Source organism: Carcharhinus amblyrhynchos, chromosome 4, assembly GCF_965287045.1.
Source record: "Carcharhinus amblyrhynchos chromosome 4, sCarAmb.v2.hapA, whole genome shotgun sequence".
In the NCBI taxonomy this organism is placed as follows: Eukaryota; Metazoa; Chordata; class Chondrichthyes; order Carcharhiniformes; family Carcharhinidae; genus Carcharhinus; species Carcharhinus amblyrhynchos.
In genome coordinates this window covers 28701951-28729319 of record NC_137327.1, presented here as the reverse complement: position 1 = coordinate 28729319, position 27369 = coordinate 28701951, and the positions used below count along the sequence as shown (strand labels likewise).

Sequence of the window (27369 nt, the reverse complement as noted above, 5' to 3'; positions counted from 1 at the left end):
TATTGTTTCTTGTGCAGAAACAGACAAGGCATATTGTTCATAGAGTATTCAAGGGAGAAGGAAAGGAGAGGGTGCAGAATGTCATGTCACAGTCGTCACCAAGGTGTAGAGAAAAGTCAACTTAATATAAGGTAGGTCCACCAAATCTCTGTTCACTGTATCTGGCCAGAACTCTCCAACCACCTGACGAAGGACAAACCCCAAAAGCTTGTGAGTTTACTATCGAATAAATTGGTTGGACTTAAACCTGGTGTTGTCAGACTTCTTACTGTGTTTACCCCAGTTCAGCGCCAGCATCTCCACATCATCACTGTATCAGGACCAGAGAATTCCCACTGGTGTAAATGGCCAGAAAATTCCAGCCAATGTTTCAGCTTGATGCCCTTTTACAAGAAAGGCCTAGTTCTGGTGAAAGATCTGAAATACTAGACCAGATTTTATTGGAGGGGGTAGTGTATTGCTAGGTCACCAACTGACTTAAAACAGGTCACCTAGCGGGTTGCCACATCTTAAACAATCAGCTGTAGCCATCCCATCCAGGCAATGCCAGAATGCAATATGGACACTGCTGGGATTGCGAGCAGTTCCATGATGAAGCAAGCAATGGATCCTGGAGGATCTGGACTCTGGCAAGTCTGGGATTTTGGGCAGAGTGAGATCAGGCATCCTAGGGAGGGGAGTGGGTTTTTGGAGGTCAGACATGGAAGCATAAAGGTGGATATTGTTTGTAGGGAGAGGGGGTGCCCCCAGTGCATGCACTCTCCATGCTTTTTATCTCATGGTGAAAAATGGACTTCCCACTCAGCCCGCCTGCCCTCACCAACTGATTTATGGCATAATTAGTGTAATTTTTGGGACATTTGATTTGTTAACAAACTTTGTTCCCTTTTCATTGCGGCATGGTGGCATAGTGATTAGCACTGCCGCCTCACAGTGGGACCTGCGTTCAATTCCCAGCTTGGTTCACTGCCTTATGGAGTCTGCACGTTCTCTCTGTATCTGCGTGGGTTTCCTCCAGGTGCTCCAGTTTCCGCCTGTAGTCTGAAAGATGTGCTGGTTAGGTGTATTGGCCATGTTAAGTTCTTCCTTAGTGTACCCGAAGAGGCGCTGGTGTGTGGCGACTAGGGGATTTTCTCAGTAACTTCATTGTAGTGTTAATGTACTTGTGACACTAATAAGGAAACTTGAAACTTTAAATGGTGGGTCAGCTGCTGAATTCAGTGCACACCCATCTACTGTGTTATGGGAATCAGAATGTTGAAGCTGGGTTTATGACCTGATGTCATGCCAATGGATTTTACACATGCATGGGATACAGCAGTCCCAATTTGCAAACAAAATCCTGATCTGTAGTTTTACAATTTAATTACCAACAAAGACTTGAGGTTGCTGTTACTACTTGCTACTCCCCAACAATTTTATTCAGTTATATATGATATTTAAATATGAGCTAATCTGGAGTATTCTTATTCCTTGATCATATTTCTATTTGACATAAATAACCAGACTTTAATGTAGTCAAGAAAATAATTCATGAATCTAATTATTAGCATTTGGCCTGCAATTTCAACTGAAGTAAATGTAAAATTCAAGTATGACTTGGATCAGTTTTGGTTAAGTTATTTCTATTCTTATGTAATAAAAACACTGAAATGAATTTTCAAACAAGTAGGTTACTGATCTTGTTTTATTTTTCTGTAATTTATTCTGTAATTCTATAGGTTCATCGGTACTGAAGCATGTAACCCTCCTCATTGGTGGATTTATGGCCATTTTCTTAGGACTTCTCACCTCAGTTTATGTTGCAACTTTGCACGAAAATGATTTGTGGTTTTCTACTATTCAGGTAACAGGGCCAATTGGAATAATACTATTATTAAATGAGTGAACAAAAAAGCTTTTGGAAGGATTGTCGGTCATGTTTTAAACAGGCATATTATCTGTTGTTTTGAATTTGAACATTTCTTCTTTGAGTTATGCAGTAGTTAGTTATCCAGTTTAATCTTTAGCATTGACTCTTCTATAGGCTGGAAATTGTCTGTAAATAATGCACATAATTATAGGTCTAGTATTATAGTGAGCCTGTAACATTGCTGACAGGTCCAAGGGGTCATGTAATAGGGATTCATCCAAATAAACATTGATACCACCAAACCATGTGGTGCCACAAAGGAACAAACACACACATGGCAGCCTTTTTCATTTTCTACATTTCTTCTAAAATTATTTTTCTGTTTTCTTTAATTCTCTTTACTTCTACACAGTTAAAGTTTGATTTGAACTCCCTGCTTTACCTATGTTAAGTGCGGATTTATTAATAATATTAATTGTATTAAATTGTATGTATATAGATAGTACACATGAACTGAGAATCCACTGTAGCCCCTATAAGTGGATGCAAACTAAAACTTTAGTTGTTGGGTTAGGAGGTGTATACTTGTCAGTGTAACTGTAGATAAGTATAAAGGTGTGTAAAGATTGGCCCCAGCTCTATCCTTTACCTGACTTTCTGGAATAGAACATGATGGAATTGAATGGTTGTCTAAAGGTGAAGGTTGAAAACTAAAAAGAAAACTCAGACAGAAAATTACATTCCAATAGCCATTGTGAAAAATGACAGAAAGCAACTGTAAATTGTTAGACTTTGATTACTATTTGGTGTTCTCATTCTGATCACATGACCAGTTGGGAAACAGGAGTGAATATGTGCAGACAGGTTGTGACTCTAACAAGAAGAAAACAAGATATTGCCCAGGTGATGCCACTTACCAGAAATAAAATACAAAATAAACTATTTTCTGAGCCAGATGCTCATTTGGATAGTAATGAAGGTTTAGGTCTTCTATTAGAATATTTGATTTGATTTATTATTGTCACATGTATTAGTTAACAGTGAAAAATATTGTTTCGTGCATGATCTACAAAGCATACCGTCCATTGAGAAGGAAAGGAGAACATGCAGATTGTAGTGTTACAATCATAGCTAGGGTGTAGAGAAAGATCAACTTAATATAAGGTAGATCCATTCAGAAACCTGATGGCAGCAGGGAAGAAGCTATTCTTGAGTCAGTTGGTACATGACCTAAGATTTTTGTATCTTTCTCCCAATGGAAGAAGGTGGAAGGGAGTATGTCCAGGGTACATGGGGCCATTGATTATGCTGGCTGCTTTTCTGAGGGAGCAGGAAGTGTAGACAGAGTTTAAAGGATATGAGATTGGTTTGCGTGATGGACTGGGCTTCATTCACAATCCTTTGTAGTTTCTTGCGGTCTTGGACAAAGCTGGAGCCATACCAAGCCATGATGCAATCAGAAAGGATGCTTTCTATGGTGCATCTGTAAAATTTGGTGAGAATCATAGCAGACATGCTGAATTTCCTGAGCCTCCTGCGCAAGTAGAGGCATTGGTGGGCTTCCTTAACTATAGCATCAGCATGGAGGGACCAGGACAGATTGATGGTGATCTGGACACCAGGAAACTTGAAGCTCTCAACCATTCTTCCTCAACCTCGTTGACATAGACAGGGGCATTTCCTTCACTATGATTCCTGAAGTCAATAACTATCTCCTTCATTTTACCGACATTGAGGGAGAGATTATTGTCATCACGTCAGTTCACCAAATTCTTTATCTGTTACCTACCCTTCGTCTCATCATTGTTTGAGATCTGACCACTATGGTGGTGTCATCAGCAAACTTGAAAATCAAGTTGATGGGAAATTTGGCCACGTATTCTTGTGAAATTGAATTACATTTACCTGAAAGATGATCTGTTAAATTACTATGAGTATGATTAGCCTTTGATAGATTTCAGAAAAACAAGTGCTCAATTCTTGGAAGAATCAGTTCGAATGAACGGAGATGAGAAGATTTCTTTCTTTAAGAAGGTCATGAATCTTTAGAATTCAGAGATTGAATTCAGAGGTAGATAGACTTTTGACTATTAGGGGTAGGCAGAATGTGGACTTGAGGCCACAATCATATGAAACATGATTTTATTGAATATTGAAGCAGGCGCAAGGAATCAAATAGCCTACTCCTTTTAATTTGTATGTTCACACATTTGTAGGTTATAAGTTGTGATGATAAGACTGTACTTATCAAACATGATAATAAAACTCGTAAGTTTATTCCTCATGATTAATCAGAATTAAAAATGATGGTCTGGATTCTTCCAAAAAAAAGTGCCCAAGGTGGGGAAAAACGGGAGTATTTCCGTCCCGGATTTTGGGTGTACTTGCCAGAGCAAAGCTGTGACACTCTGAGCATTGCAGAGTGCGTCAGCATGATTCACCCTGTTAAGTAGGGGACGTAGCCTATTCCCACCCGAGGGGGTGGCAGCATAGCATTGAGCGGGTGACTGCACATGCACCGATCTGTCAGTGCAGAGATTGGCGCATGCGCTGTGGCCTCCCATATCCAGCCTCCCGATTGCTGGTCTTCTTGATTACTGGTCAGCTCCACAACCCCCCGATCACTGGCCTTCCAATCCTCCCACACCCTCCCCTCCTCCTCCTCCCCGCAATTGCTGGTCTTCTGGATCTCCCTGGGCCAGCCCCATTTAAAAAGATTAAATCAGGAGAAATCATACTTAAGTTCCCACCTTAGGTGACCCAAGCAGCATGAAACTAGTATTTTTTAGAAATCTTTCATATGCTAGTCTCTCTGATGGTTATTTCTACAGGAATTGATTTCATAATGTCGCTTATGGATGAAAATTGGAAATCTTGATCTTTCTAAGAAAATAAAAAACAGTTGTTAAAAGTTCTTCAGCTGCTGAAACATTGGTCTTGTGAAGTCAATTGACATGGGGGTTCTTTTTGTCAAATATTTTTTGTAGGATTCTGCACATGGAGAAAGAAATGCAGAATGTCATGTAGATTGAATATGATGTAGCTAATTGTACACTGTGAGATAATGTGCAGAAAGGTCACAAATTGACATCACTGCCTTGAATCTGGAGAGAAAAAAATCTGTTCTAAAATTAAATGAGCAGATGAAAGTCACCAATCATCTAATTGTTGAAAACAAACAAAGCACATGTTCAAATAAATTATTAGAGGACCAAAAGGAGGGATGTCTTTTAACATAATGCTTCATGCAGAAGATGTTTTTGTTTTAATTTGTTTTGAAATTTTGGTTGCGTAAATAAACTCTTTATTTTATGAGTGAAAAGTTTTTAATTGTGTATTAATTGTTTTTAATTCTATTCAGGTGGTGGTCATTAATTGTGATTCAGTTGGATAGACACAAAGCTGTGGTTGTTGGGTTATGAGGTGTATGCTTGTAATGTGTAATTCTGGAAATAAATATAAAATTGTAAAAATTGGCTCCAGTTCTAGCCTTCATTTAAGACAGTTGCCCATTTTAGACAAGGTGAAGAGATATGTTTTTTCCCAGAAGGTCTTTGGACTCCTCTTCCTCAAATGGCGGTGGTGGAAGCAGTCTTTAAATATTTTTAAGGCAGAGCTAGATAGATTCTTGATAAAGGGCTGAAAAGCTATCGTGGCAAGGTGGGAATGTAATGTTGAAGTTTTTTTCAGTTCAGCCATGATCTTATTGAATGCAAAGCAGACTTGAGGTATAGAGGCTGAAATTTTACTAGCACATTCGGCCCAGAGTTGGGCGAGCGAGGCTTGCAGAACAATATTCTCCATTGGCCTTGGAGAGGATCTTACAAACTTCTGGTGGGCAAAGTGGTAAAATTCTGGCAAGAGTGTCTATTCCTTTCCTAATTCGTACATTCACCACCTGGCTTTCTGAAGTATAATGGTCTAATATAAATTTCCTTTCCTGTTTTGTTGAAGTCCACTCAAGCTCTGTGATACCCTGACCATCCTGGTTTCTTCCTTACCTAACCTCTTTGCTCTGCCTTTTCTGCTTCTCCCTCAGATATTTGCTCTGATTGATTTGACCCAGCCAGAAACAGTATATTACTATATCCCCTCCTTTTCCAGCAGCCTTTTCCCTCAAAATCACCTCCTTATGCCCAGTATTCTCTGACACTGGGATTGTGGGTAGTAGTGCAGGACATCCTTTAGTTATAATTAAAATTCAGATTTTAATGCATGAATTTGACTGAATGTCCCACAGGATAACAACAACAATGGTCACATTATACCCCAAATTACTTACTTGGCCTTTTTAAAATTTTTGTTTGGTTTTGCATTTCCTTACCCTCTTCTTTGTCTTTCCTCTTTTCATTAACCTCCCTCTTGCTTCTCTTTCTGCTTTCCCCTCTCTTCTCTTTCCAGCCCCCACATTACTTCTTCTGACCCCCATTTCCCTATCTCTAAAGTTGCTCAAAAAAACTTGTTGTTTAATAAGAAATTTAGGTTTAACAAGTTGCAGGATAATATGACTTGTTAAAGACTTGCATATGCACCCTGCACAATATTAGGATAGAACAGTTGATCTCAAGCAAAAAACTAAGCTATTGAATAATTCCACAGGAGTTAATTTTATAGATCCATCTTAGTCCCCATCATAGATGCAGTCTTCAGCCAATTTGACTCCCACGTATCATGCCAAGAACTAGCTGAGTGCACTGAATACAACAAAGGCAATGGGCCCCAACAACTTCTCTATTATAGTGCTTCAAATGAACCATGTCCCTATCCTAGTTGTTCCACTCCATCTATGGCACTGACATAATCCAACAATGTGGAAAATTGTCAAGGTATATTTTGCCAACAAAAAGCAGGACAAATTGATTTTGACTAGTTACCACCCCGTCAAGCAGACCTCAATCATCAGCAAAGAGATAGAAGCTGTTATGGGAGAAGCTATCAAGCAGCACTTACTCACCAATGACCTGCTCAATTATGCTCAGTTTTGGGGGGGGGGTCTTTCGGGTCAATTATGCTCAGTTTGGATTCCATCAGAACTACCCGGTTCCAGATTTTATTGCAGCCCTGGTACAAACTGGACAAAGCTGAATTCCAGAGGTGAGGTGAGAATCATTGCCCCTGACATCAAAGCAGCATTTGGCTGAGGTGTGACATCAACAGGCACTATTAAACTGGAATCAGGAGGAAAGCTGTCCACTGGCTGGAGTCATAACTGGCATAAAGGAAAATGGTTGTGGTGTTGGATGATAATCATCTCAGGACATTGGAGAAGAAGTTACTCAGGACACTGTCCTAGGTCTCCATCCTTCTTCATCAATAATCTTCTCTCATCACGATGATCATATAGTGCCAGAGTAAATGACATCGTGGAGAGGGTGCAGAATATTTGGCAGGTGAAATATTTGGCAGAAGTTCTAGTATATGTCAGTACCAAGAGTATACAGCAGATATTGAGATCCCGTGTTCAGATTTTCTGCAGTTGGGGATGAAACTAAAAAGGACCTCAGCTGTAGTAGCCTCTGGATTACTTACAGTCCCAGACCATCACAGGATTGAAAATACTGAAGGGGGGGATCAATGTGCAGTTTGAGACATGATGCAGGAGGGAGACCCTCAGATTCTTGAGACATTGAGATCAGTTTTGAGACAGGAGAGACTTATTCAAAAGGGGCAGGTTGCATCTCAACAGGTCTGGAATCAATGACCTTACAGGGAGATTCACCATTATAGCTGGAGAGAGTTTAAACTAAATTGGCAGAAGATAGGCACCAGCAAATTGAAGTAGAGAAGTGGCATAAGGTACAAAAGAAGTGAGAATGAGGTAGTACTGGAGAAGCAGTTACTACCATAGCTGATAGGCAGACTAAGGACTACTGAGAATATAAGGACAGGTTTAGAATTTATGTACATAAATACACAAAATGTAGTGAGTTAACATAAGAACATAAGAAATAGGAGCAGGAGTAGGCCATCTAGCCCTTCGAGCCTGCCCCGCCATTCAATAAGATCATGGCTGATCTGTTGTGGCTCAGTTCCACTTTCCCGCCCTCTCCCCATAACCCTTAATCCCCTCTCTTATCAAGAACCCATCAACCCGCTTCTTAAAAATATTTAGCGAGGCAGCCTCCACCACTTCAACGGGCAGAGAATTCCAGAGATTCACCACCCTTTGAGTGAAGAAGTTCCTCCTCAACTCTGTTCTAAACCGCCTCCCCTTTATCTTGAGGCTGTGCCCCCTAGTCCTACTGTCTTTTTTGAGCAGGAAGAGTCTCTCCACCTCTATCCTATCCATCCCATTCATCATCTTATACGTCTCAATGAGATCTCCCCTCATTCTTCTAAACTCTAACAAGTACAAGCCTAGTTTATTCAGCCTCTCCTCATAGCTCAATCCCCTCAACTCCGGTATCAGCCTAGTAAACCTCCTCTGCACTCCCTCCAGGGCCAAAATATCCTTGCGCAGGTGCGGCGCCCAAAACTGCACACAGTACTCCAGCTGCGGCCTCACCAATGCCCTATACAGCTGCAGCAAGACCTCCCTACTTTTATATTCAATCCCCCTCGCTATGAAGGCCAGCATCCCATTCGCCTTCCTGACCACCTGCTGCACCTGCAAGCTGGGTTTTTGCGACTCATGCACAAGGACCCCGAGGTCCCTCTGCACCGTCGCCTGCTGCAGTTTTTCGCCACGTAAGTAATAGTCCTTCCTACCATTCTTCCTACCAAAGTGGACCACCTCACACTTGCCAACATTAAATTCCATTTGCCATTTCCTGGCCCATTCGCCCAGCCTATCTAGATCCTTCTGCAGACTCTCCACACCCTCCGCACAATTTGCCTTTCCCCCAATCTTGGTGTCATCAGCAAATTTCGACACCCTGCACTCGGTTCCCTCCTCCAGATCATCTATATAAATGGTAAATAGCTACAAGCTATAATAGCTACAAGAGTTACAAGCACAAATATCCATGTAGGCATATGACGTACTGGTAATAACAGAAGCATGGCTTAAAAGTGTCAAAGACTGGGTTCATAATGTTCAGAAGTGATAGGGAAGGAAAAAAGGGAGGTGAGGTGGAAGTATTGATTAGGTAAGACATTGAAATGTTGGAAAGACAGAATATCCTTAAGGAGTCAAGAACAAAATCCATTTGATCAGAGTTGAGAAGCAAGAAGGGCATGATCTAGGAGTGCAGGTATTCTGTAACCCTCCTAAACGTGAGAGGAGATAGAGGAGCAAATCTGCAGGCAAGCCACAGAGTTGTGCATAATGATTGAGTCATGATATTGAGGGAATTTAGTTACTAAAATATTGACTGGCGTCATGTTAAGAGTGAAGGGTACGGAGAGGGAGGAATTTCTGAAATACATTCAGAGGATGCCCTTGACAAATGTTCTCAGTTCAACTAGGAAGGCGGCATTACTGGGTCATTCCAACAAAGGCAAAAGAGGGGTGGTGATCTACCATTGCACTCGGCCAGCCAAAGGGTTTAAATCACATTTAAATGTGATTTTACATTGAATTAATGAGCGCAGGACATAATCGTCCAGGTTCACTTGCCTGCGTAACTTCGCCTGGAGAGGTTCTGTCTGGCAAGAATCACAGTTGGTCACCAGCAATGGGGACCAGTCATGATGGCCTTGCTGGTAGAACCGGAGGCCATTGAAGCCCCCAGGGGAGGTTGGAAGCAAGGGAGGGTGACCCTTGGGCAGTGTCAGCCTGACACCCTGTCACTGCTCACTGGGTACCAAGCAGTGCCAAGTAAGCGGGACCAGAGGCGGCAGGGCCTACTGGGGGACGGGGACAGAATGGGGCTGCTAGTTGGAGGGGGCCCCACTGCGCACTCTGCATCAGGGATTGGTAGGTGGACAGTGGGTGATGATCAGGGCTGGTCATGGGGGGGTGGGGGGGGGATGGTGGAATCGGCCCAGGTGTCGGGGGCTGTCACAGGATTGATTGGTCCAGGTGAGTGGTGGGCGAGCCAAGTGGGCTGCGGGCCCCCATGGTGGATGGTTGGATGTTGTGTTTAAGCCATGGAGGCTGGCTGATAATAGCAGAGGCTAAGTGACAGGTTGCTGCTACTAGAGACCTGCGCATATGCAATGAAGCCCTCTGCTGCTCTCAGCCAGCATTTGGGCAATTTAAGCCCTGCCCCTTCCCCTACAGACGAGTAACGATTTCTGCTTCTTTTTTCACTCTTAAGTGGATAAAATCACAGATTTGAACTGGCCGCCTGTTTTTGTAAGATTGCTCTTGGATGATGGAGATTGAAGTTGTAATGAAACTAAAGTAATGTGTATGATGCATGTCAGGTAAATTCTTCAATCAAGAATCAGGCCAAATACATAAATTAAGAAGGGAAGTGAAGGAACGTAAGATGAGCAAGGTGAGAATATGAGAATAGACAGTTCACATTAAAAGGAACGTAATACCTTTGACTATCATGTAAATGGTGAATGGGTAATAAAGAGGTGGATGAATCGTGTTATGGATAAAGAGGATTATCTTTGTTCAGAGGTCAGGGCAAGGCTAGGATATTTAAAGAGTACTTTGCATTAATGTGTTCTACGAAAGAGGATGCTGGCAAACTTATCAGTTGACTGGAAATTGTGAAGATAATGGATGGGGTGAAAATTGATATACAGGCTGTACTGGAAGGACTGGATATGTGTAGAGTGAGTAAGTGGCCTGGTCCAAACGTGTTGCATCCCAGTTTGCTAAAAGACAAAAGGGTGGAAGTAACAGAAGGGTTTGACAACATCTTCCACTGCTTGTTGCCTGTATGGAATTTGAGAAAGTAACAAAAGTACCACATAAAACACTGGTTATCAAAATTGCTGCTCTTGGCATAGGAGGGTCAGTGTCAACTTGGATAGAAAATTAGCATTTAATTCAATAGTGGCAAATATCCTTTTACTCCACTTTGCACAACAACAATGCTTTCTACTTTGCTGCTTTGGTATATCTCAGATTTGTGTTTTACTTCTGCAGTGCTACATTACATGACCAGTTGCTGAGTTACATTTCCAGCTTTTTTTTGAGCACTACAGCTCAATATACCTAACTTGATGCTTTCTCACAGAAATTATATTTTCTTGCTTTCTCTGTTCACAGTGCTTCTATAATGTACATAAGTGTCCAATCATACTGCTGTAAAAAATCTAATTCAGCCTGTGTGGTTAGCACCCATGATCATTTTCAGTTGAATGGGTAACCAAGCAAGAAAAATCTGAATTTTATATTTTATTCATTAATGCTAATTTGACATGTGATTCCATTTTTCAATTTTAAAAAGCAACTTTTGCAATATTTCTGTTTAAAATCCCTTAAGAATAACAAGGGGCTTAGACACATAGCACAAGCTATTGCTTAAATATTAAAAATTGTGGAAAGTTATATGGAAAATGCAGAACAAAAGCAGCTGTTTCAAAGCCTCCTAACAGTTACATTCTCTGGTACATGTTGTGTACCTTGCAGTTGGTGCATTTTTGGTTGGGTACAGCTGTTACATAGTTTAGACACATACCTCTGCTTTCCCTAAGCCTCTGCACAAACACATTAGTATCCAGGGTGGGCCCAATCTGGCTACATCCAAGATCAAAACATTAATCTCTTCAACTAAGAAGCTAGTGCATAATCAAAAATGTCTGAGTAAAAAGCAGTTGAGAAATGGGCATGATGCTAACGTTTATTCTTTCATCAGTCCTTGCTGTTTGTCTTGGAGGACACAGGATCACACTCTTAGAAGCTTGGTTGAAATAATTTTACTGCTTTCCTTTTCCTACAGACATTGTATGCTGTTCTGTCTGGATCTTTGAATGACGGGATTGTGCTCATGCCTGACCTGTTTTTACTTAGCCAATGACAAGCAATCATTCCAAACATAGATGTTTTGACTTTGCACCCTCTCCTTTGGTACTGACATTTCCATCCAGGATGCAGCCAGGCTGCGTCTACCACAGATTATACTAATATATTTGTGTAGTCATGGAGTTAATTATTTAGCTAAGTAACAGCTGTATCCAACCAAAAGTATTGGATCTGGAGTAAATTAGGACTTAAGAGTGTGATTTTTGGCTGCTACAAAAGCTGAGTTGGGGAGATCAACAGAGTTTGAAGGCGACTGAGTGAGTACAGAATTCCCTGTACTAGAATTTCAGCACTGCAACGTAGCTGATTTAAAATTACTTTCAGGTTGAATTTGAGGCCATTTTGTACAGCAGAAGCTAATGTTGTGTAGAACTATGATTCTCATTTATATAGTGACTTCAACATAATAAAATACAGGAGTTATTATCTAACTAAATTTATCATGAGCTATCACTATTAGGAAAAGTGACTGAAAATTTGACCAAAGAAGTTGTTGTGGAGTGCCTTGAAGGAAGAGAAAAAGTTGAGGGGGTTTTGTGAGGAAATTCTGCAGTTGGGTTCCAAGCAACTGAAGCACAATGGCCTGTGATAAGCAAAAAAGAGACCAGAATTGGAGAAGCTAGGTGATCTAAAAGAGTAATTGGACTGGAATAGCTTACAGCAACAGAGCAGGGCAAGACCATAATTGAGTTTGTAAGGCACAGATAAAAAATAAACAAATAAAATTCTTGGCTGCTGGAAAGAAATTGCAGGAATATGGGAAGTGGTAGGACTAACTAGATTGTTCTTTGAAAGAGCTAAGACAAACTTGATGACCTGAATGGCATCCTTCTGTGCTGTACTATTCTGTGACTGATTTTAAATGCTGTGCAGTTGAGAAGCTGTTACTCTGTCAGCAAGAAAGCAAATTATTGCAGATGCTGGAATCTGAAACCAAAAGAGAAAATGCTGGAAAATCTCAGAGGTCTGACAGCATCTGTAAGGAGAGAAAAGAGCTGACATTTCGAGCCCAGCCGACCCTTTGTCAAAGCTCAAAGGCATAGAAGGTGGGAGATATTTATACTGCAGGGTGAAGGAATGAAAGATGAGTCATAGCCACAGAAACCAGAGGAAAAGACTGCTAATAGCTGTCCACAGAGAGAATAAAGGGTGTTAATGGCCAAATGGCAGAGAAGCTAAAATTAAATGTTGCGGGAGAAGGGGGAGAGGAAAATGGATGGGACAGAGGTAAGATTTAGAAAAGCAGAAGTAAAGGGGGTAAAAAGGTAAGAGAAGGGGGATAAACTGGGGGAAAGAGTAGGGGGGGAAGAAAAATGAAGAAAGACAATAAAGAAATAAAAAGTAAAGCACAGTGAAAGATTAAACAAAATAGAATGAAAACAAAGGGGTCGAGGTGGGGTAGAGTAAATCATCTGAAGTTGTTAAATTCAATGTTGAGACCAGAAGGCTGTAAAGCGCCTGGCCAGAAAATCAGATGCTGTTCCTCCAGTTTGCGTTGAGCTTCACTGGAACATTGCAGCAAGCCAAGGACAGATATGTGGGCATGGGAGCAGGATCGTGTGTTAAAATGGCAAGCAACTGGAAAGTCAGGGTCCTGATTGTGCAAAGACCGAAGATGCTCAGCAAAGCGATCACCAGTCTACGCTTTATTTCTCCGATGTAGAGGAGACCACATTGGGAGCAGCAAATGCAATAAAAGTTGCAAGATATGCAAGTGAAACATTGTTTAACCTGGAATGAATGTTTTGGACCTTGGATGGTGAGCATAGAAGAAGTAAGGGGACAGGTATTACACCTTTTGTGATTGCATGGGAAGGTGCCATGAATGATGGGAGAAGTTTTGGGTATAGCGGAGGAGAGGACTAAGTTATCCCGGGGGAAAAAGTCTCTGCGGAATGCTGACAGAGGGAATGAAGGGTAGATGTGTTTGGTGGTGGCATCACTTTGGAGTTGGCAAAAATGGCAGAGGATTATCCTTTGCGTGCAGAGGCTGGTGGGGTGAAATGTGAGACTCCCACTCTTTCCCCCTACGTTATCCCTCTTCCCTTCCCTTTCCCCCTCCGCTTGCTTCCCCTTTTCTAAATCTTACCTGTATCCCATCCATCCCCCTCCCACGCACATTTTCATTTTAGCTTCTCTGCCGTTTGGCCATTCACACCTTTATTCTCTCTGTGGACAGCTATTAGCAGTCTTTGCCCTTGGTTTCTGTGGCTATGACTCATCTTTCATTCCCTCATCCTGCAGCATAAATATCCCCCACGTTCTATGCCTTTTAGCTTTGACAAAGAGTTGTCTGGACTCTGTCAGTAACTCTACTTGTGCTTATTTTGGATAGGTTTTATTATTTTTTAAAACCTACAATATGTTCAATTATTTATCATCTCCATAATCAAACTAAGTAAGTAGTATCCAGAACCAGTGCCTATGTGTTAGATACTATTGTGTTCTGCATTAGTGGCATTAGCTTCACTGAATCAGAAGTTTAATTAAAAGGATAGTACCAATGACTGAAGGAAATGAGACAATGCTCCAGACTGAATGATTACAATTTATGACTCCACAAATCTCAAGATAACTCATAGCACTTCATTGTGTCTTGGATTTTTAGTGGAGACAGGTGCTACATTGAGCAGAGTCGCAGAGTAGTGTATCTGTGGTCCTGAGACAAAAAGCAAGAGGCAACTGAAATTTTGTTACATCCAGTGGTATATCATTATGATGTTAAGGAAGAGGAAACGGCAATCTCAAAATGGCACTGATGCTTCACAGCATAGTTTGGAAATAAATCCGAAACAAACAGATGTTCATGCTGACACTAACGGAAGTAAGAACACCTCATCTTTGGAACTGGCAGCAACTTGGACCTGGTTACCTGTAACGACAGACATTATCCCACTCCTCGGTCTCTCAGTGGGATTAATACTAGGATGCTTTCACTCCTGGTATGTTCAGTCACTACATGAGAATTTCCTGTGGTTTTCAAATATACAGGTAAACATTTTGCTACTTGTCTTTGAAAGGAAACAATTTCCATGGCAGCAGCCATACTTCCAGCTAACATGCTAATAATATTACAGTTTTTCCAAACACACTAGAGGGCTGAGTGAGATGAGTACTTATTTGGCCTGTTGAATATAAGTAAAAAAATGTGCATCTGAATATAATTTTATTCAGCCGGTTTTTAGCCAATGATATTACTGGCATTGGTCCTGAAACACTTTGTTTGGCCAACATGACAACTATTATTGACTATTTTGTTTATTTTTTATATCAGAATCAATTTGTTTGTTCATGGATTATCTTTTCCAAAAAATATCAATGATATCTTGGAGCATTTTGAGTTGACTTATTATTGACACGTGCTGGGATACAGAGAAAAATATTTTTCTTGCACGCAATGCAGGCAAAACATACCATTCATAAAGTACATTGGGGAAAAGGATAGGGTGCAGAATATGGTGTTGCAGTCCCAGGTAGGTTGAAGAGAAAAATCAGCTTAATATATGATAGGACCATTCAAAAATCTGATCACATGAGGGAAGAAGCTATTCTTGAATCTGTTGGTACATGATTTCAGACTTTTGTATCTTTTTTCTAATGGAAGAAGGTGGAAGAGGGTATGTCCAAGGTGCGTGGGGTCCTTTCATTAATCTTTGAAAAATGCTCAATATATTAAATCCTATATATGTGTTCATCTACTCAAATAATGAATTTACTATTGCATATTTTGAACGTATGACTTTCTGACTTGGAGGTAAGAATGCTACCTTTGAAGCAAGGTCATCACTGACCTACTTATCTTCATAGGTGTTGTGTTACACCTATAACTGATGTGCAAGAAACACTTCATTTACAAACTTGAATTTTCATATTTTTAGTACCACCTGAGAGTAAACTGCAATTTTCTGTTCTCCACTAACATCAACATTTGACCACATTTAAGTATGCCCTGCATATCTTGTATTTGTAAGGTTTCTGCTAACAAAGAGAAAAACATGAAATATAAATGGAAAAATGTAATCAGCAGATCTGGCACTAGAAGCAATGCTGGAAATGAGTGCAGACCAGAGTAAACATTACAGAAGCAAAGCTTTATACTGTCTAGAACAAAATATACAAATTCTTGGCAGTTATTAGTAACTTTTGATTATAAGTCCATGATGAACAGCTTCACTGACAATGAATCTTTTTGTCTTTTATCTCTGTGTGATTGACATCCCTGATGACATCCACTTGGATTAGTTGTGGCCTGCATTGAAGCATTGAATAACTGGATATGTTCTAGTGATAGCTCAGTGAGGGGGAGCTTCAAGCTGTCTTTGGTTTTCTGTAAAATGATTTAAAAGTTGTATTGTCCACAATGATGTGGAACATTGTGCAAACATGTTGATTTTTAGGAGGCAGAATTGAAATTGCCATTTACTTTTCTTTTGAAGAACCAGTTTTGCTCTGCACCTGTTGCTGAATAAAGTGTGCAGAACTCTCCAGATTCTGAACATTCCTGCAATAAGCAGTTAGAACTGTAGCTGCATCAGTGCAGGACTGAAATGTCGGCCTAGATCATGTGGTCAAGTCTCTGAAGTGGGACCTGAATCTATGATCTTTTGACTTGGAGGTGAGAATGCGACCACTGAAGCAAGGTCACCACTGGCCTTGTTAACAATGCTAATGCTTTACTTTGGTGAATCTTCTGTGGAGTTTGGACAATTTGCTGTGATCTGAATTGAAGCATTGCGCCATCTGGCTTCTTTCTCTGCTTGTTTCTAAATCCATTATCTTCCAATCAAAATATTTTTGACTCTGGAGGGTTTTGTGCTTTTCAGCTGATGAAGATATGATCCCCAAGTTCTGTTGTAATAGTTTCCTGTAGCATTTATGGGGACACTTGGAAGTCCTCTGTTATTCAATACACACTGAGATCTGGCTCAATATCATTTGATTTCTGATGTAAAATTTGGTGCTGCCCTTTCTTCAGATCAGCTATTTATTTCAAAATTGAATATGTTGACAAGATTTTAAACTTCAGAAATTGAATAAAGCCCTCAGCAGAGAATCCTGTCAGCTTTGAGAAGGTGATGCGGGAAAATTCGGAGAGCAGCTGAGACTCTTCATGTCAGCCATTGACAGAATTGCGGGACTTGCAGGTAGCAATGATGAGACATCAGAAGAAAGCGCTGTTTCCCTATTTTTGTAGAATCTGTTTGAGAAGAACAGGCTAATTCAACATTCCATGAGATTTCCTAAGTTTTAAAAAATTATTAAGCATCCTGTATTAAGTAGTAATGGGAGTGATGCACAACCAAAGAAATGTTTGTACTCACTGGGTTCACTCTCATGGCTATTCTTGATTTTCTCCTTTAGTTTACCAGGCAGCTGGGCATCGCCTGTACTGCAATGATTTTAATCAACATATAGTATAATCTTCCTATGTGTTTACAGAATATTGACAACTCCTTATTATTTCCAATTGTTTTTTTTTTACTTTGTATTTTAGAAACTTAGCCAATCTGTACTATAGCTGGTGTGAATTCTTGTTGTGTTCTTCAGCCTGCTACTTAGAAATAGCATTAATCGTTAGGAAGATTGCCAAGTATTTTAAAAAGCATGACAGCAGCAAATGGCCCGTTCCATATGACAACTTCTTCCATCCAGGTAGCTCCATTGAAAAATATACATCCTGGTTCCAGCGTGACAAATCCTCTTTAGCCTTTACAGCTCCCAATGTGTTTTTTATTCCCTTTAATATTTATTTTTTGGAATGTAACTTTCAGAACATTTTAATATTTGTATGACTGACAGAGCCATACCTTGCTTGCTTAGTTGTAATGAACACAGTTACATTCTGTTTTACATACAGGAGGTTGAACGGGAAATCTCCTTCAGGACAGAATGTGGCCTGTACTATTCCTATTACAAGCAGATGCTACAAGCCCCAACCATAACTCAAGGTGATTCCACACTTCCGTGGTTCATGTTGACATTTCTGTAAATTATGTTTTATGCTGCAATGTTAAGATAGATTTTGAATCCTAGCTTGTAGAGAAATACTACAATGATGCTGCCGGCACCATATTGCAATTTTTGTTCTGCACTACACTGGTCAATGACTGGGACAGTTTACTGTTGTCAATTTTTCAAAGATCTAACCAAATTGATTTTTCTGTCACTGTAAGTGAAATGGTCGTTCAAGAAGAAACATTTTTACTCTTGTAACTTTGCGTATTGATATTATACTTTTGTAGCTATGACAAAGTGGACCATGCAAAGTTGATAGTTTGAAAAATATCCAATTGTAATTTATATTTCCAGCACTTTGCAGTACTAATTCCTGCTTTGTTAAAAGACAGCTCATCTAGGGGGCAATTCTCCCAGCACGTTGCGCCACTAGAGCACCACAGCTCCGCAGGTCTCCCAGTCGAAGATTTCCAGCGTCATCAGCTCCGTACTGGAAATTGGTGCCGGGCTGATTACAATATGGAAATCTTTGTTTCCATCTCATTAGTGGGCCAGGGACTCTGGGCTTGCTAGCATCCATGCCACCGCCCCCCCCTGCCCCGGTTCACTCCAGAGAGGGTTACAACAGCTCCCCACCAATGGTGAACAAGTGGCTGAACCTATGGGAGGGAACAGAGACCACTGAGATCCCAGCACGAGGGGTAAGGGGGATGTCCCTTGGGCAGTGCCAGCCTGGCACCCTGGCAATACCCAAAGGGCAAATTAGCATTGCCTGAAGGACACTGCCTGAAGGGCACCTTGGCACTGGACATCAGGCAGTGCCAAAGAGGCAAGGCCTATTGTGGGGCATGGGGGCGGGGGGCGGGTGTGGTGCGACGATAGGGGAATCAGTGGGTTTGGGGTTCTTGCTGTCTCCCAGCAATCGGGATTGGTGGCAGAGGAAGGGAGGGCGGCAATCGGGCTTGCCATCCAGATGGGGGTGGGAAGGTCACTGGGGTGTGGGGGGGAGGTGAATGGTGGTCAAGGAGATCGGGGCTTGCCAGGTGGGGAAGGCATCGGGACTGGCCGGGGAAGGACCGGGAAGCCAACAGTTAGGGGGTTGGGGTGTCGGAAGGCCAGCAATCAGGCGGATTGCGGGGCTAGCCAGTGATCCGCACTGATAGATCAGTGCATGCGCAGCAGTATGCTGTCAGCCTCTTGGGTGGAAATAAGCCCTACTCTCAGATTTCCAGAGTGACTCATGCTCTGACATTCTGTGATACACAGTGTGTCAGAGATTCATTCTGGAAATTCCACAAATTTATATTTATCTCAAATCAGGCTGCAATAATATTTTAAAAAGTACAATACCTGAATTTTACTTCCTGACAAAAGAATACCAAAAGCTATTTCTCGTAATGAGACTTTAGAATCTAAAGAATGATATTCTGGGATGGGCAAAAGCTTAAGGTGGGAAAGGCTATAAAATTTATGGTCCTTGGATCATAAAATAGCAATTATAAATTTCTAGAAAATTCTGATACTTGGAAACAATTGTCACATGCTAATGCATTCATATTTATCCTTAAGAGTCCATTTATGTTGTGTTTTATTATGTAAAGGATTGAAGGAACTCATATATGACAATAAAACTGAATCAAGGAGAACAATAAACCTCCTTAAGCGAATGAACATTTACCAAGAGGTCATCCTAAGCATTTTGTACAGAATTTTGTCTCTTCAGGTAAAACATCTGTTTTTACAAAAAAAATGAATGTGTTTGTATTGATATTTGTGTAGTTTGTTCTAAGTTTTGGTAAGTTTGCAGTATTAATTTACATTGTAGTCAAGTATTGTGAAGAGAGTTATTTTCATCATGTTTTAACAGAAATACTTGGAGCCAGTTTATTTCTACCTGTACACAGTATTTGGACTCCAGGCCCTCTATGTTATTTCCATATATATTACCAGCTGGCTACTAAGTGGTACCTGGATGTCAGGAGCACTGGCAGCTATATGGTACATCCTAAACAGGTAGGCATCAACACTAAGTGTAGAAAAATTACATATGGTTAAATCCATTGAACATAAGATCACCAACTGTTTGATGTCCTTTATGTACTGAAAATAGATAAACTCAGCAGGTCTGGCAGCACCTTGGAGAGAGAAACAGAGTTAATATTTTGACTCCGTCCGTATGATTCTTCCACAGAACTGAAAAAGGGTAGAAATTTGATGGAGTTGGAGAGAGAGGTGGAGAAGGTGTAGCAGAATAGAATGTCAGGGATAGGTGGGAGCTGAGGAGAGATTGACATGGGCACAAGGCAATGGGAGTGTTAATGCTGGCATTAAAGACTAAAGAAGGTGCTGATAATGGTATTAAGGTAAAATAGCAGAATGTGTTAATGGGAGAGCAAAGGTCAGTGAAAGCAAAGCTAAAAAACAAGTGACAGTTGGCACTGTGGGAAGGGGAAGGGTTTGCACTGGTACAAACAAAACAAAAAAAAAACAAAAACAAAAAAAAGGGGTCACAATGGAGGAAAAAGTTCACACTCTTAAATTGTTGAATTTGATGTTGACTCTAGAAGGTTGTAATGTGCCGAATTGAAAAATGAGGTGTAATGCCTCCAGTTTACATTGGGCTTCATTGGAACAATGCAACAGGCCAAGGGCAGACATCTGGGCATGAGAGCAAAATGGTGAGTGGTAATGGCAAATAACAGGAAGGTTGGGAGCATGCTTGCAGACTGAGCGAAGGTGTTCTGCAAAACTGGCAACCAGCATGCATTTAGTCTCCCTAATATATAGCATGATCTGGAGATGCTGGCATTGGATTGGGTGGGTGCAGCAAGAGGTTTAACCAGGTTAGAGTCCAGCAGGTTTATTTGGAGTCACGAGCTTTCGGAGCACTGCTCCTTCATCAATGTAAAGCAGACTGCATTGGAAGCAGTAGATACAATAGCAAATTAAAGGAGGTGCATGTGAAATGCTGCTTCTCCTGAAAGGAGTGTTTGGATCCTTGGATAGTAATGCAGGAGGAGGTGTAGCGGAAGATGTTGCACCTTTTGTGATTGCATGGGAAGATGCTGTGAGAAGAGGATGGAGGATTGGGGCAATGGAGGAGTGGACCATGGTGTCTAAGAGTCAAGGAGGTGAGGGCAAGATGTGTTTTGTGGTGTCAGCCTACTGGAGTTGGCAGGAATCATGGAGAATGACTCTTTGATGTGGAACCGATGGAATAAAAAATAAGGACAAGAGGGATGCTGTCATGATTCTGGGAGGAAGTAGAAGTGGTTAGGGCAGGGGCACAGTAGATGGATTGAACGCAGCTGAGTGCCCTCTCAATCACAGCGGGAGATAACTTCATTTGAGGAAAAGGGTGGACAAGTCACAAGCAATGTTTTCATAGGTAGCATTATCAGAACAGATGCAAAAGATGAAAAACTGGGAGTATCTTTACAGGAAGTGGATTATCAGGAATTGTAGTTGAGGTAGCTATGGGAGTTGGTGGGTTTGTAATGAATACTGGTGGCCAGTCTGTCACCAGAAATGGAGACAGAGGTGTCAGGGATGAGAAGTGTCAAAAATGGATCATGTGAAGGTGAGACCCTTCCAGGATGATAGCACAATGAAATGCATCTTCACCTCATCATCCTGTATCCCATCAGCATTCGAAAAGGACCACTCCCTCCATGACATCATGGTTCACTCCTCTGTTGCCCCTAACCCTTCAACCCCTTCCCACAGTACATTTCCTTGCAATTGCAGAAGTTGAAACATTTGCCCCTTTACCATTCCCCCCCTCACTATCCAAGGCAGAACACCTCATCTTCCAATTCCAACACTCCTTTTTAGTGAAACAGTAAGGAGGAGCTTACACCTCCTTCAATTTGCTCTACTGTATTCGCTGCTCCCATTGCAATCTGGTCTACATTGGAGAGACCAAAAGGGGAGACTAAATACAAACTGGGTGACTGCTTTGCACACACCTTGGTTCAGTCTGCAAGCATGATCCCAGCTTTCCTGTTGCTTGCCATTTCAGCTCACCATTTTACTCTCGTGCCCACTTCTCCACACTTGGCCTGCTGCAGTGTCCAATGAAGCCCAACACAAACTGGAGAAGTAACACCTCCTCTCCAATTCAGCACATTACAACTTTCTGGAGTCAATATTGAGTTCAACAACTTCTGACTGTGACCTTTTTCTTCCATCTTAACTTGGAGCACCGATCCTTGTTCTCCTATTAACACGTTCTGCTATCTTACTTTTATGCCAACATCAGCACCTTCTTTAATCTTTAATGCCACCATTAACACTCCCTTTAACTGGTGTCCATGTCAATCTCTCCCAGGCTCCCACCTATCCCTGACCTTCTACTCTGCTACACCTTCTCCACCACTCCCCCAACTACATAATCCATCATATTTCTATCCCTCTTCAATTCAGAAGAGTCATATGGACTTGAAACATCAACTCTGTTTCTCTCTCCACAAATGCTGCCAGACCTGGACTTTCTGTTTTTATTTGAGATTTGCAGCATCCGTAGTATTTTGCTTTTATTTTGATGTATTTGAAAGTTTATTTATTAGTGTCACAAGTTGGCTTACGTTAACACTGTTAATGAAGATTACTATAAAAATCCCCTAGTTGCATACTCAGGCACCTGTTTGGGTACACTGAGGGAGAATTTAGTATGACCATTGCATCTAACTAGCTCGTCTTTCAAACTGTTGGAAGAAACTGGAGCATCCAGAGGAAACACGTGCAGACTCCACACAGACAGTGACCCATGCCAGGAATCGAACTCGGGACCCTGGCCCTGTGAGGCAACAGTGTTAGCCACAGTGTCACTGTGCTGCTCTTTATGCATCTTTTTATGACATTCATTTATTTTTTGTTCCTAATTCTGACTGTAATTCATTTAAAATCATTGCTTTTGTTGTCAGACTCCAAATATGACAGTTATAACTTTATTTCAAAATTATAATCATTAATCCATGAAATTCTCTACCCCAGAGTGCAGTGGATGCCAGAGAACCACACAAATCTAAGGAGGAGATAGATAGATGGGTTTTTAATTAATAGCAGGATGAAGGTTATGGGGAATGGGCAGGAAGGGATGATGAGGCTGAAATTAAATCAACCATAATCATATTGAAGGCAGAGCAGGCATGATGGGTTCAGTTGCCTACTCCTGCTGCTAGTTCTTATGTATGTAAACTGCCAGCTGGATAATCCAATTCTGTGAACTTGGGGGCCATTTTGTTTCCCTTTTCTTACACAACACCTATAGAAACTGTAAGTACTGATCCATCTAGATCACTCTCCTTTTAATATGCTGAATTTTTGTTTGCTCTTTATAGAATAGATACAACAAGGGTGGAATTCACCATTCCATTGAGAGAGAATTGGTCACTTCCATTTTTTGCATTACAAATAATGGCAATCACCTACTACCTCAGATCACAGCTCAAATCTTTTCAGCAGGTGGGTATAAAAATGTGTTTCTGTGAAGCAAGTGGAGGTTAGTCTGCGTGTAGGAGTGCATTATATTTGTAGAGGTGCTTTTACAGAGAGTTAGGGGATAATATTGAGGTGAGGAAGTGTGAGGCTATTCCCTTTGTAATAAGAATAGAAAAGCAGTATATTTTTAGTTGGTGAGAAATTTGTAAATGTTGATGTTCGGAGGGACGTGGATGTACCTGCACAAGGAACCACGAAACTTAGTATGTAGCTTGTAAGCAGTTAGGAAGGCAAATGGCGTCTTGCAGAAGGATTGGAATTCAAGAATATGGAAGTCTTGCTGCAATTTACTTTGGCTTTGGTGAGACCACATCTGAAGTCCAGCATACAGTTTTGTTCTTCATATTTAAGCAGGATTATTGCAATGAAACTCAAATACTTAGAGTAAACTAAAGTTTGAAGTCAGGAACTCCAGATTCCAATGAGTCTTGGGGCTCTTGCATGTGTGCTGGCCAGGAATGGCTGCACATGTGCAGTTCATTTATTTTACCCTTTTTCAGGCTGGGAACCAGTCCTGCAGACCTACACTGAAACTAGGAAGAACAAGTGCTGCAAAAAACAGGTTAGATGACCAAAATCAAAACCCCATTACCAAGTAATGATAATCATCAAGGTCCCAAAGCAGGGAGGGGAATAAGGAGAGGCCTCAGAAGGAGGTATCATTAAGGGACGAAGACAAGGATCAGAAATAGACCCTGTTAAGTTTAGCTAAAAGGAAGGAACAGAGAAATGGGCCCTGAGTTAAAGAAAGAGTTAACAGTGAGCAGACCTGAAGTAAAGTGAGCTTGAGAAAAGCCCTGGAGATCCGAGAAGGCAGCTGAAGGTTTGACACTCGGTGCTGTGGGCCATTCCCAGGCAAAACTGCCCCTTTGAACAATGGTGCTCTGTTTGGCGTGGCTAAATATCTGAAATTGTGCTTGAAAGGTAACACTTGAGTATACGACGAAATCCAGAAGAAAAGTATCTCAGAAGGCAAGATTGAAACTTTGCAAGTTGGACCATTGTTGAAACAGTTTGTGTGAAAATGACATATGGAAAGAGGAGAGATTTCTTTGAGAGTCCTTAGTTTCTGGAATTTTTTTCCCAGAGAGCAGTGGAGACTGAATTATTGAACATGTTTAAGACTGAGTGAGACAAATATATGATCAACAAGGGAGTGAGTCAAGGATCATGGGGGTCCGGAAATAAGGTGGAGTTAAGGTCACAGTCACATCCACCGTGACCTTATTAAATGATGGAGCAGGCTGATGGGGCCAAATGGCCTTTCTTGCCCCTAAGTCTTATGGTCTTATGACTAGCATTTTTGAGTGCATTTTGTCATACAAAAGCTAAAATATATTCTGCTGTAAAGTTAGTAACAACATGCAAAGTTTAATTGGAATCCTTTCAGCAAAGATGCAACTAAAAACCTAGTATGATAGCCTTGTTGTTCATCTTGTGATCCACTCTGTCTAATTAAGCCTCCCAAAAAAAAAGAGGGAAAATGCTGTTATGGAATTAAACTCTAATATTATTCATCTGTACATGCATAGCTTGCTGCTATACCTGAAAGTTGAGGATTGAACTTTCCCATCTGTATAGGCAGACATCATATCTGATGCATTCAGGCTGTCAGATTCTACCTATTATGACAGTTTGACAAATGAAAAGAGAGGGATTACTCAATAAAGTTAATACGCAAGCACCTAAAAGCAGATAAAATTCCTAGTTTACGACTTGTACTTAATTTGTTTTTGTTTTTCTTTATTTTAAGTGGTGGTCGTTCACATTGATCATGGCATCAACATTCCTTTTCTGCATTACCTGGCAGTTTAACCAGTTTATCTTGTTAATACAAGCCCTGGCTCTCTTTTCCTTGGACTGTTTAGATATGCTGCCTGCATCAAAGGTAATATGCAGTTAATACTGTGCACTAAACCTGATATTTGAGTGTGAAATTACACGGGGAATGCAGCACATGTAGTATCACAGAATAAGTATAGATTCATTAAACTTGCAAAATATTGGTCTTCTATAGATTGTTGAAGGTGGTAAATGCAGGTGAGAAAATTTCAGGTAATCCAACTAGCTGATTTTGAAGTGTTGCAGGACGTGGTTAGAGATTACTGTGCAATGTGTGGCGACTAACAGGTAGTGGATTTAAGTTATGTTTTAAAGGTGAGTGGAATGCAGGAAGAAGACACCTGTAAAGTAGCTCTAGATTTCACTAGAGGAAAATAAACCTACAGTCTGATAATAGGGTCCTTGGTTTTGTTTTTTCCCGTCTTCAATGGGAGTGCTTAAAGGCTTTGCAAAATATATTAGCCTTGTAGTAATGGTATGAGTAACTTGTTTTAATTCCATCATGATACTTATTAGAAGATTTAGTGGTATGGGAAGAAAGGACAAACTAGTCAGTAAAATTGTGCATTTGCTTTAGAGTACCCAGTAGGGCGAACAGGCAGAGTTGCCTCGAATATTGAACTCCCAAATTTAATGTGTATGTGAGAAACTAACTAATTGAGGAAGAGAGGAACTGAGCAAATAGCAGCAAACTTTGGGCTGTTTAGTAAATATATCCCATCTCCTTTTAATTTGTGTGAAGAGATGACATTATTTAAGTTGTTTATTCCCCAATCCTAATTCTCCTACTTCAGGAAACTTTCAGCCATCATTTGTATTTCATTTAACTTAATGCTTTAAATTACTATTAAAGCAGACCAAATTTATTTGAAAACCAGATCTTCCCTGAGCTTTCAATTTAGAAAAGCTATTGATTTTACAACTTGGGAAGATATGTATTTACCTTGAAATTGGCTTGTCGGGCACTTCTGAAAATCACTGGTCAGTCACTGGTTAAAACAAAACAAATGAGGGGAAAGGCTGAATGTCATTGTAAAGGAGATCACTGCTGTGACATCCATGTAGTTTCTAAACCTTCCTTTGAAAATGACCTATTTAAATGTCTGTTTTTCGCATATGCAAGAATATACTTAAAGCATTGCTATTTTCCTTTCAGAATCTTAGCGTGGGGCCTGAACAAAGGTTAAATCAATTTGCATTTATTATGCAGTTTGGCATTGGGGGAAATTATTTTTGTAGGAGAAATTTTAAGTGCACGGTTCATCTTTTGTTTGTTGTGTTTCCAAAATGATTCATTTATGTTGTATTTCTTCTATTGCAGGTTACATCACTATATTTTGTACATGTGGCTTCTTTGCTTCTTGTTTGGATCTTACAGTTTAACAACTCTATGCTCCTGGGATCATTGGTTCTAAGTTTCGTTTTGGCTGCTTTAGTCGTACGACACTTGCAGGTAGCAATAACAGTACTATATGCAAACTTAAATCTTTATAATTATTCCCTTGGGTTTTTTTGAATTTTGGATAGGAAATATCTTAAATTATGAAGATTGTATGAGGAGAAATTTGTAAACTGCAGAAAATGGTGTGGGGATTATGTTAGACAATTAATCTGTGCACATTCATTATCTTGCAGACAATATGTTTAAATTGGTGCTGCTTGCTCTTGTCAATGGTCACATTTTGCAGCAAATGCTCTCCACCCTGATCATTGGCAGCAGGAGGCGCCTGATACTGTAGCTAGTGCTACTTAAAGGCATTGCTTAAAAGGGAGACACACTGTAGCTGCAGCAAATGATAGGAGTGTTTTTTAAGTATCAGTCTGCCATGTGATGATCTGAGCAATCGCTCAATGTGAGAGAGTGAGCATCAAAGTTTTCAGACGATCTTGGCGGGAGAAGTGGAAGCAAGGAGAGATGTCGCAAGGGGCAGGAGTCCTTCCAGATATATGCTCAGGAGGCAATGCAATCAAGCACTGGTGGAAGTCAGTGCCAGGAATGTTGCTCCAAGAACTGGGAAATAGTGCAAGGAGAATTTTAATGACCTGAGATGAGTTATCACGGTGAGTGAATTGATCTTCAAATGGCATATTGTACAAATGCACACAAGCTTCATACTTGATTCAATTCTCAAAATCTCCATCACCCAACAACCAGCAATCTCCTATCATCAGTATTCAATATGCTTTGCCTTGTACCAAAACACTTAGCACTGTTAAAAGTCACACACCCACAACTTAGAGTTTGCATACGAGGAGCGATACAACCATGGCAAACACATCACCCAAACATATTGCAGGATACTTATGGACACACAGCTCTTTTTCTTGCAGGATAAGCTGACACATTATG

The 27369-nt window shown here is 40.8% G+C and overlaps 1 protein-coding gene across 1 annotated transcript in view; it reads left to right on the top strand.

The window, feature by feature from the left end:
• Positions 1 to 27369, top strand: part of dpy19l3 (dpy-19 like C-mannosyltransferase 3) — a 78073-nt gene that overhangs the window by 1902 nt on the left and 48802 nt on the right. The window contains exons 3-9 of the mRNA XM_080186917.1: positions 1722 to 1846; positions 17578 to 17668; positions 19277 to 19398; positions 19543 to 19688; positions 23018 to 23141; positions 24931 to 25065; positions 26341 to 26472. Coding sequence (XP_080043043.1) covers positions 1722 to 1846; positions 17578 to 17668; positions 19277 to 19398; positions 19543 to 19688; positions 23018 to 23141; positions 24931 to 25065; positions 26341 to 26472 — 875 coding nt within the window. The remainder of the gene's footprint in view (positions 1 to 1721; positions 1847 to 17577; positions 17669 to 19276; positions 19399 to 19542; positions 19689 to 23017; positions 23142 to 24930; positions 25066 to 26340; positions 26473 to 27369) is intronic.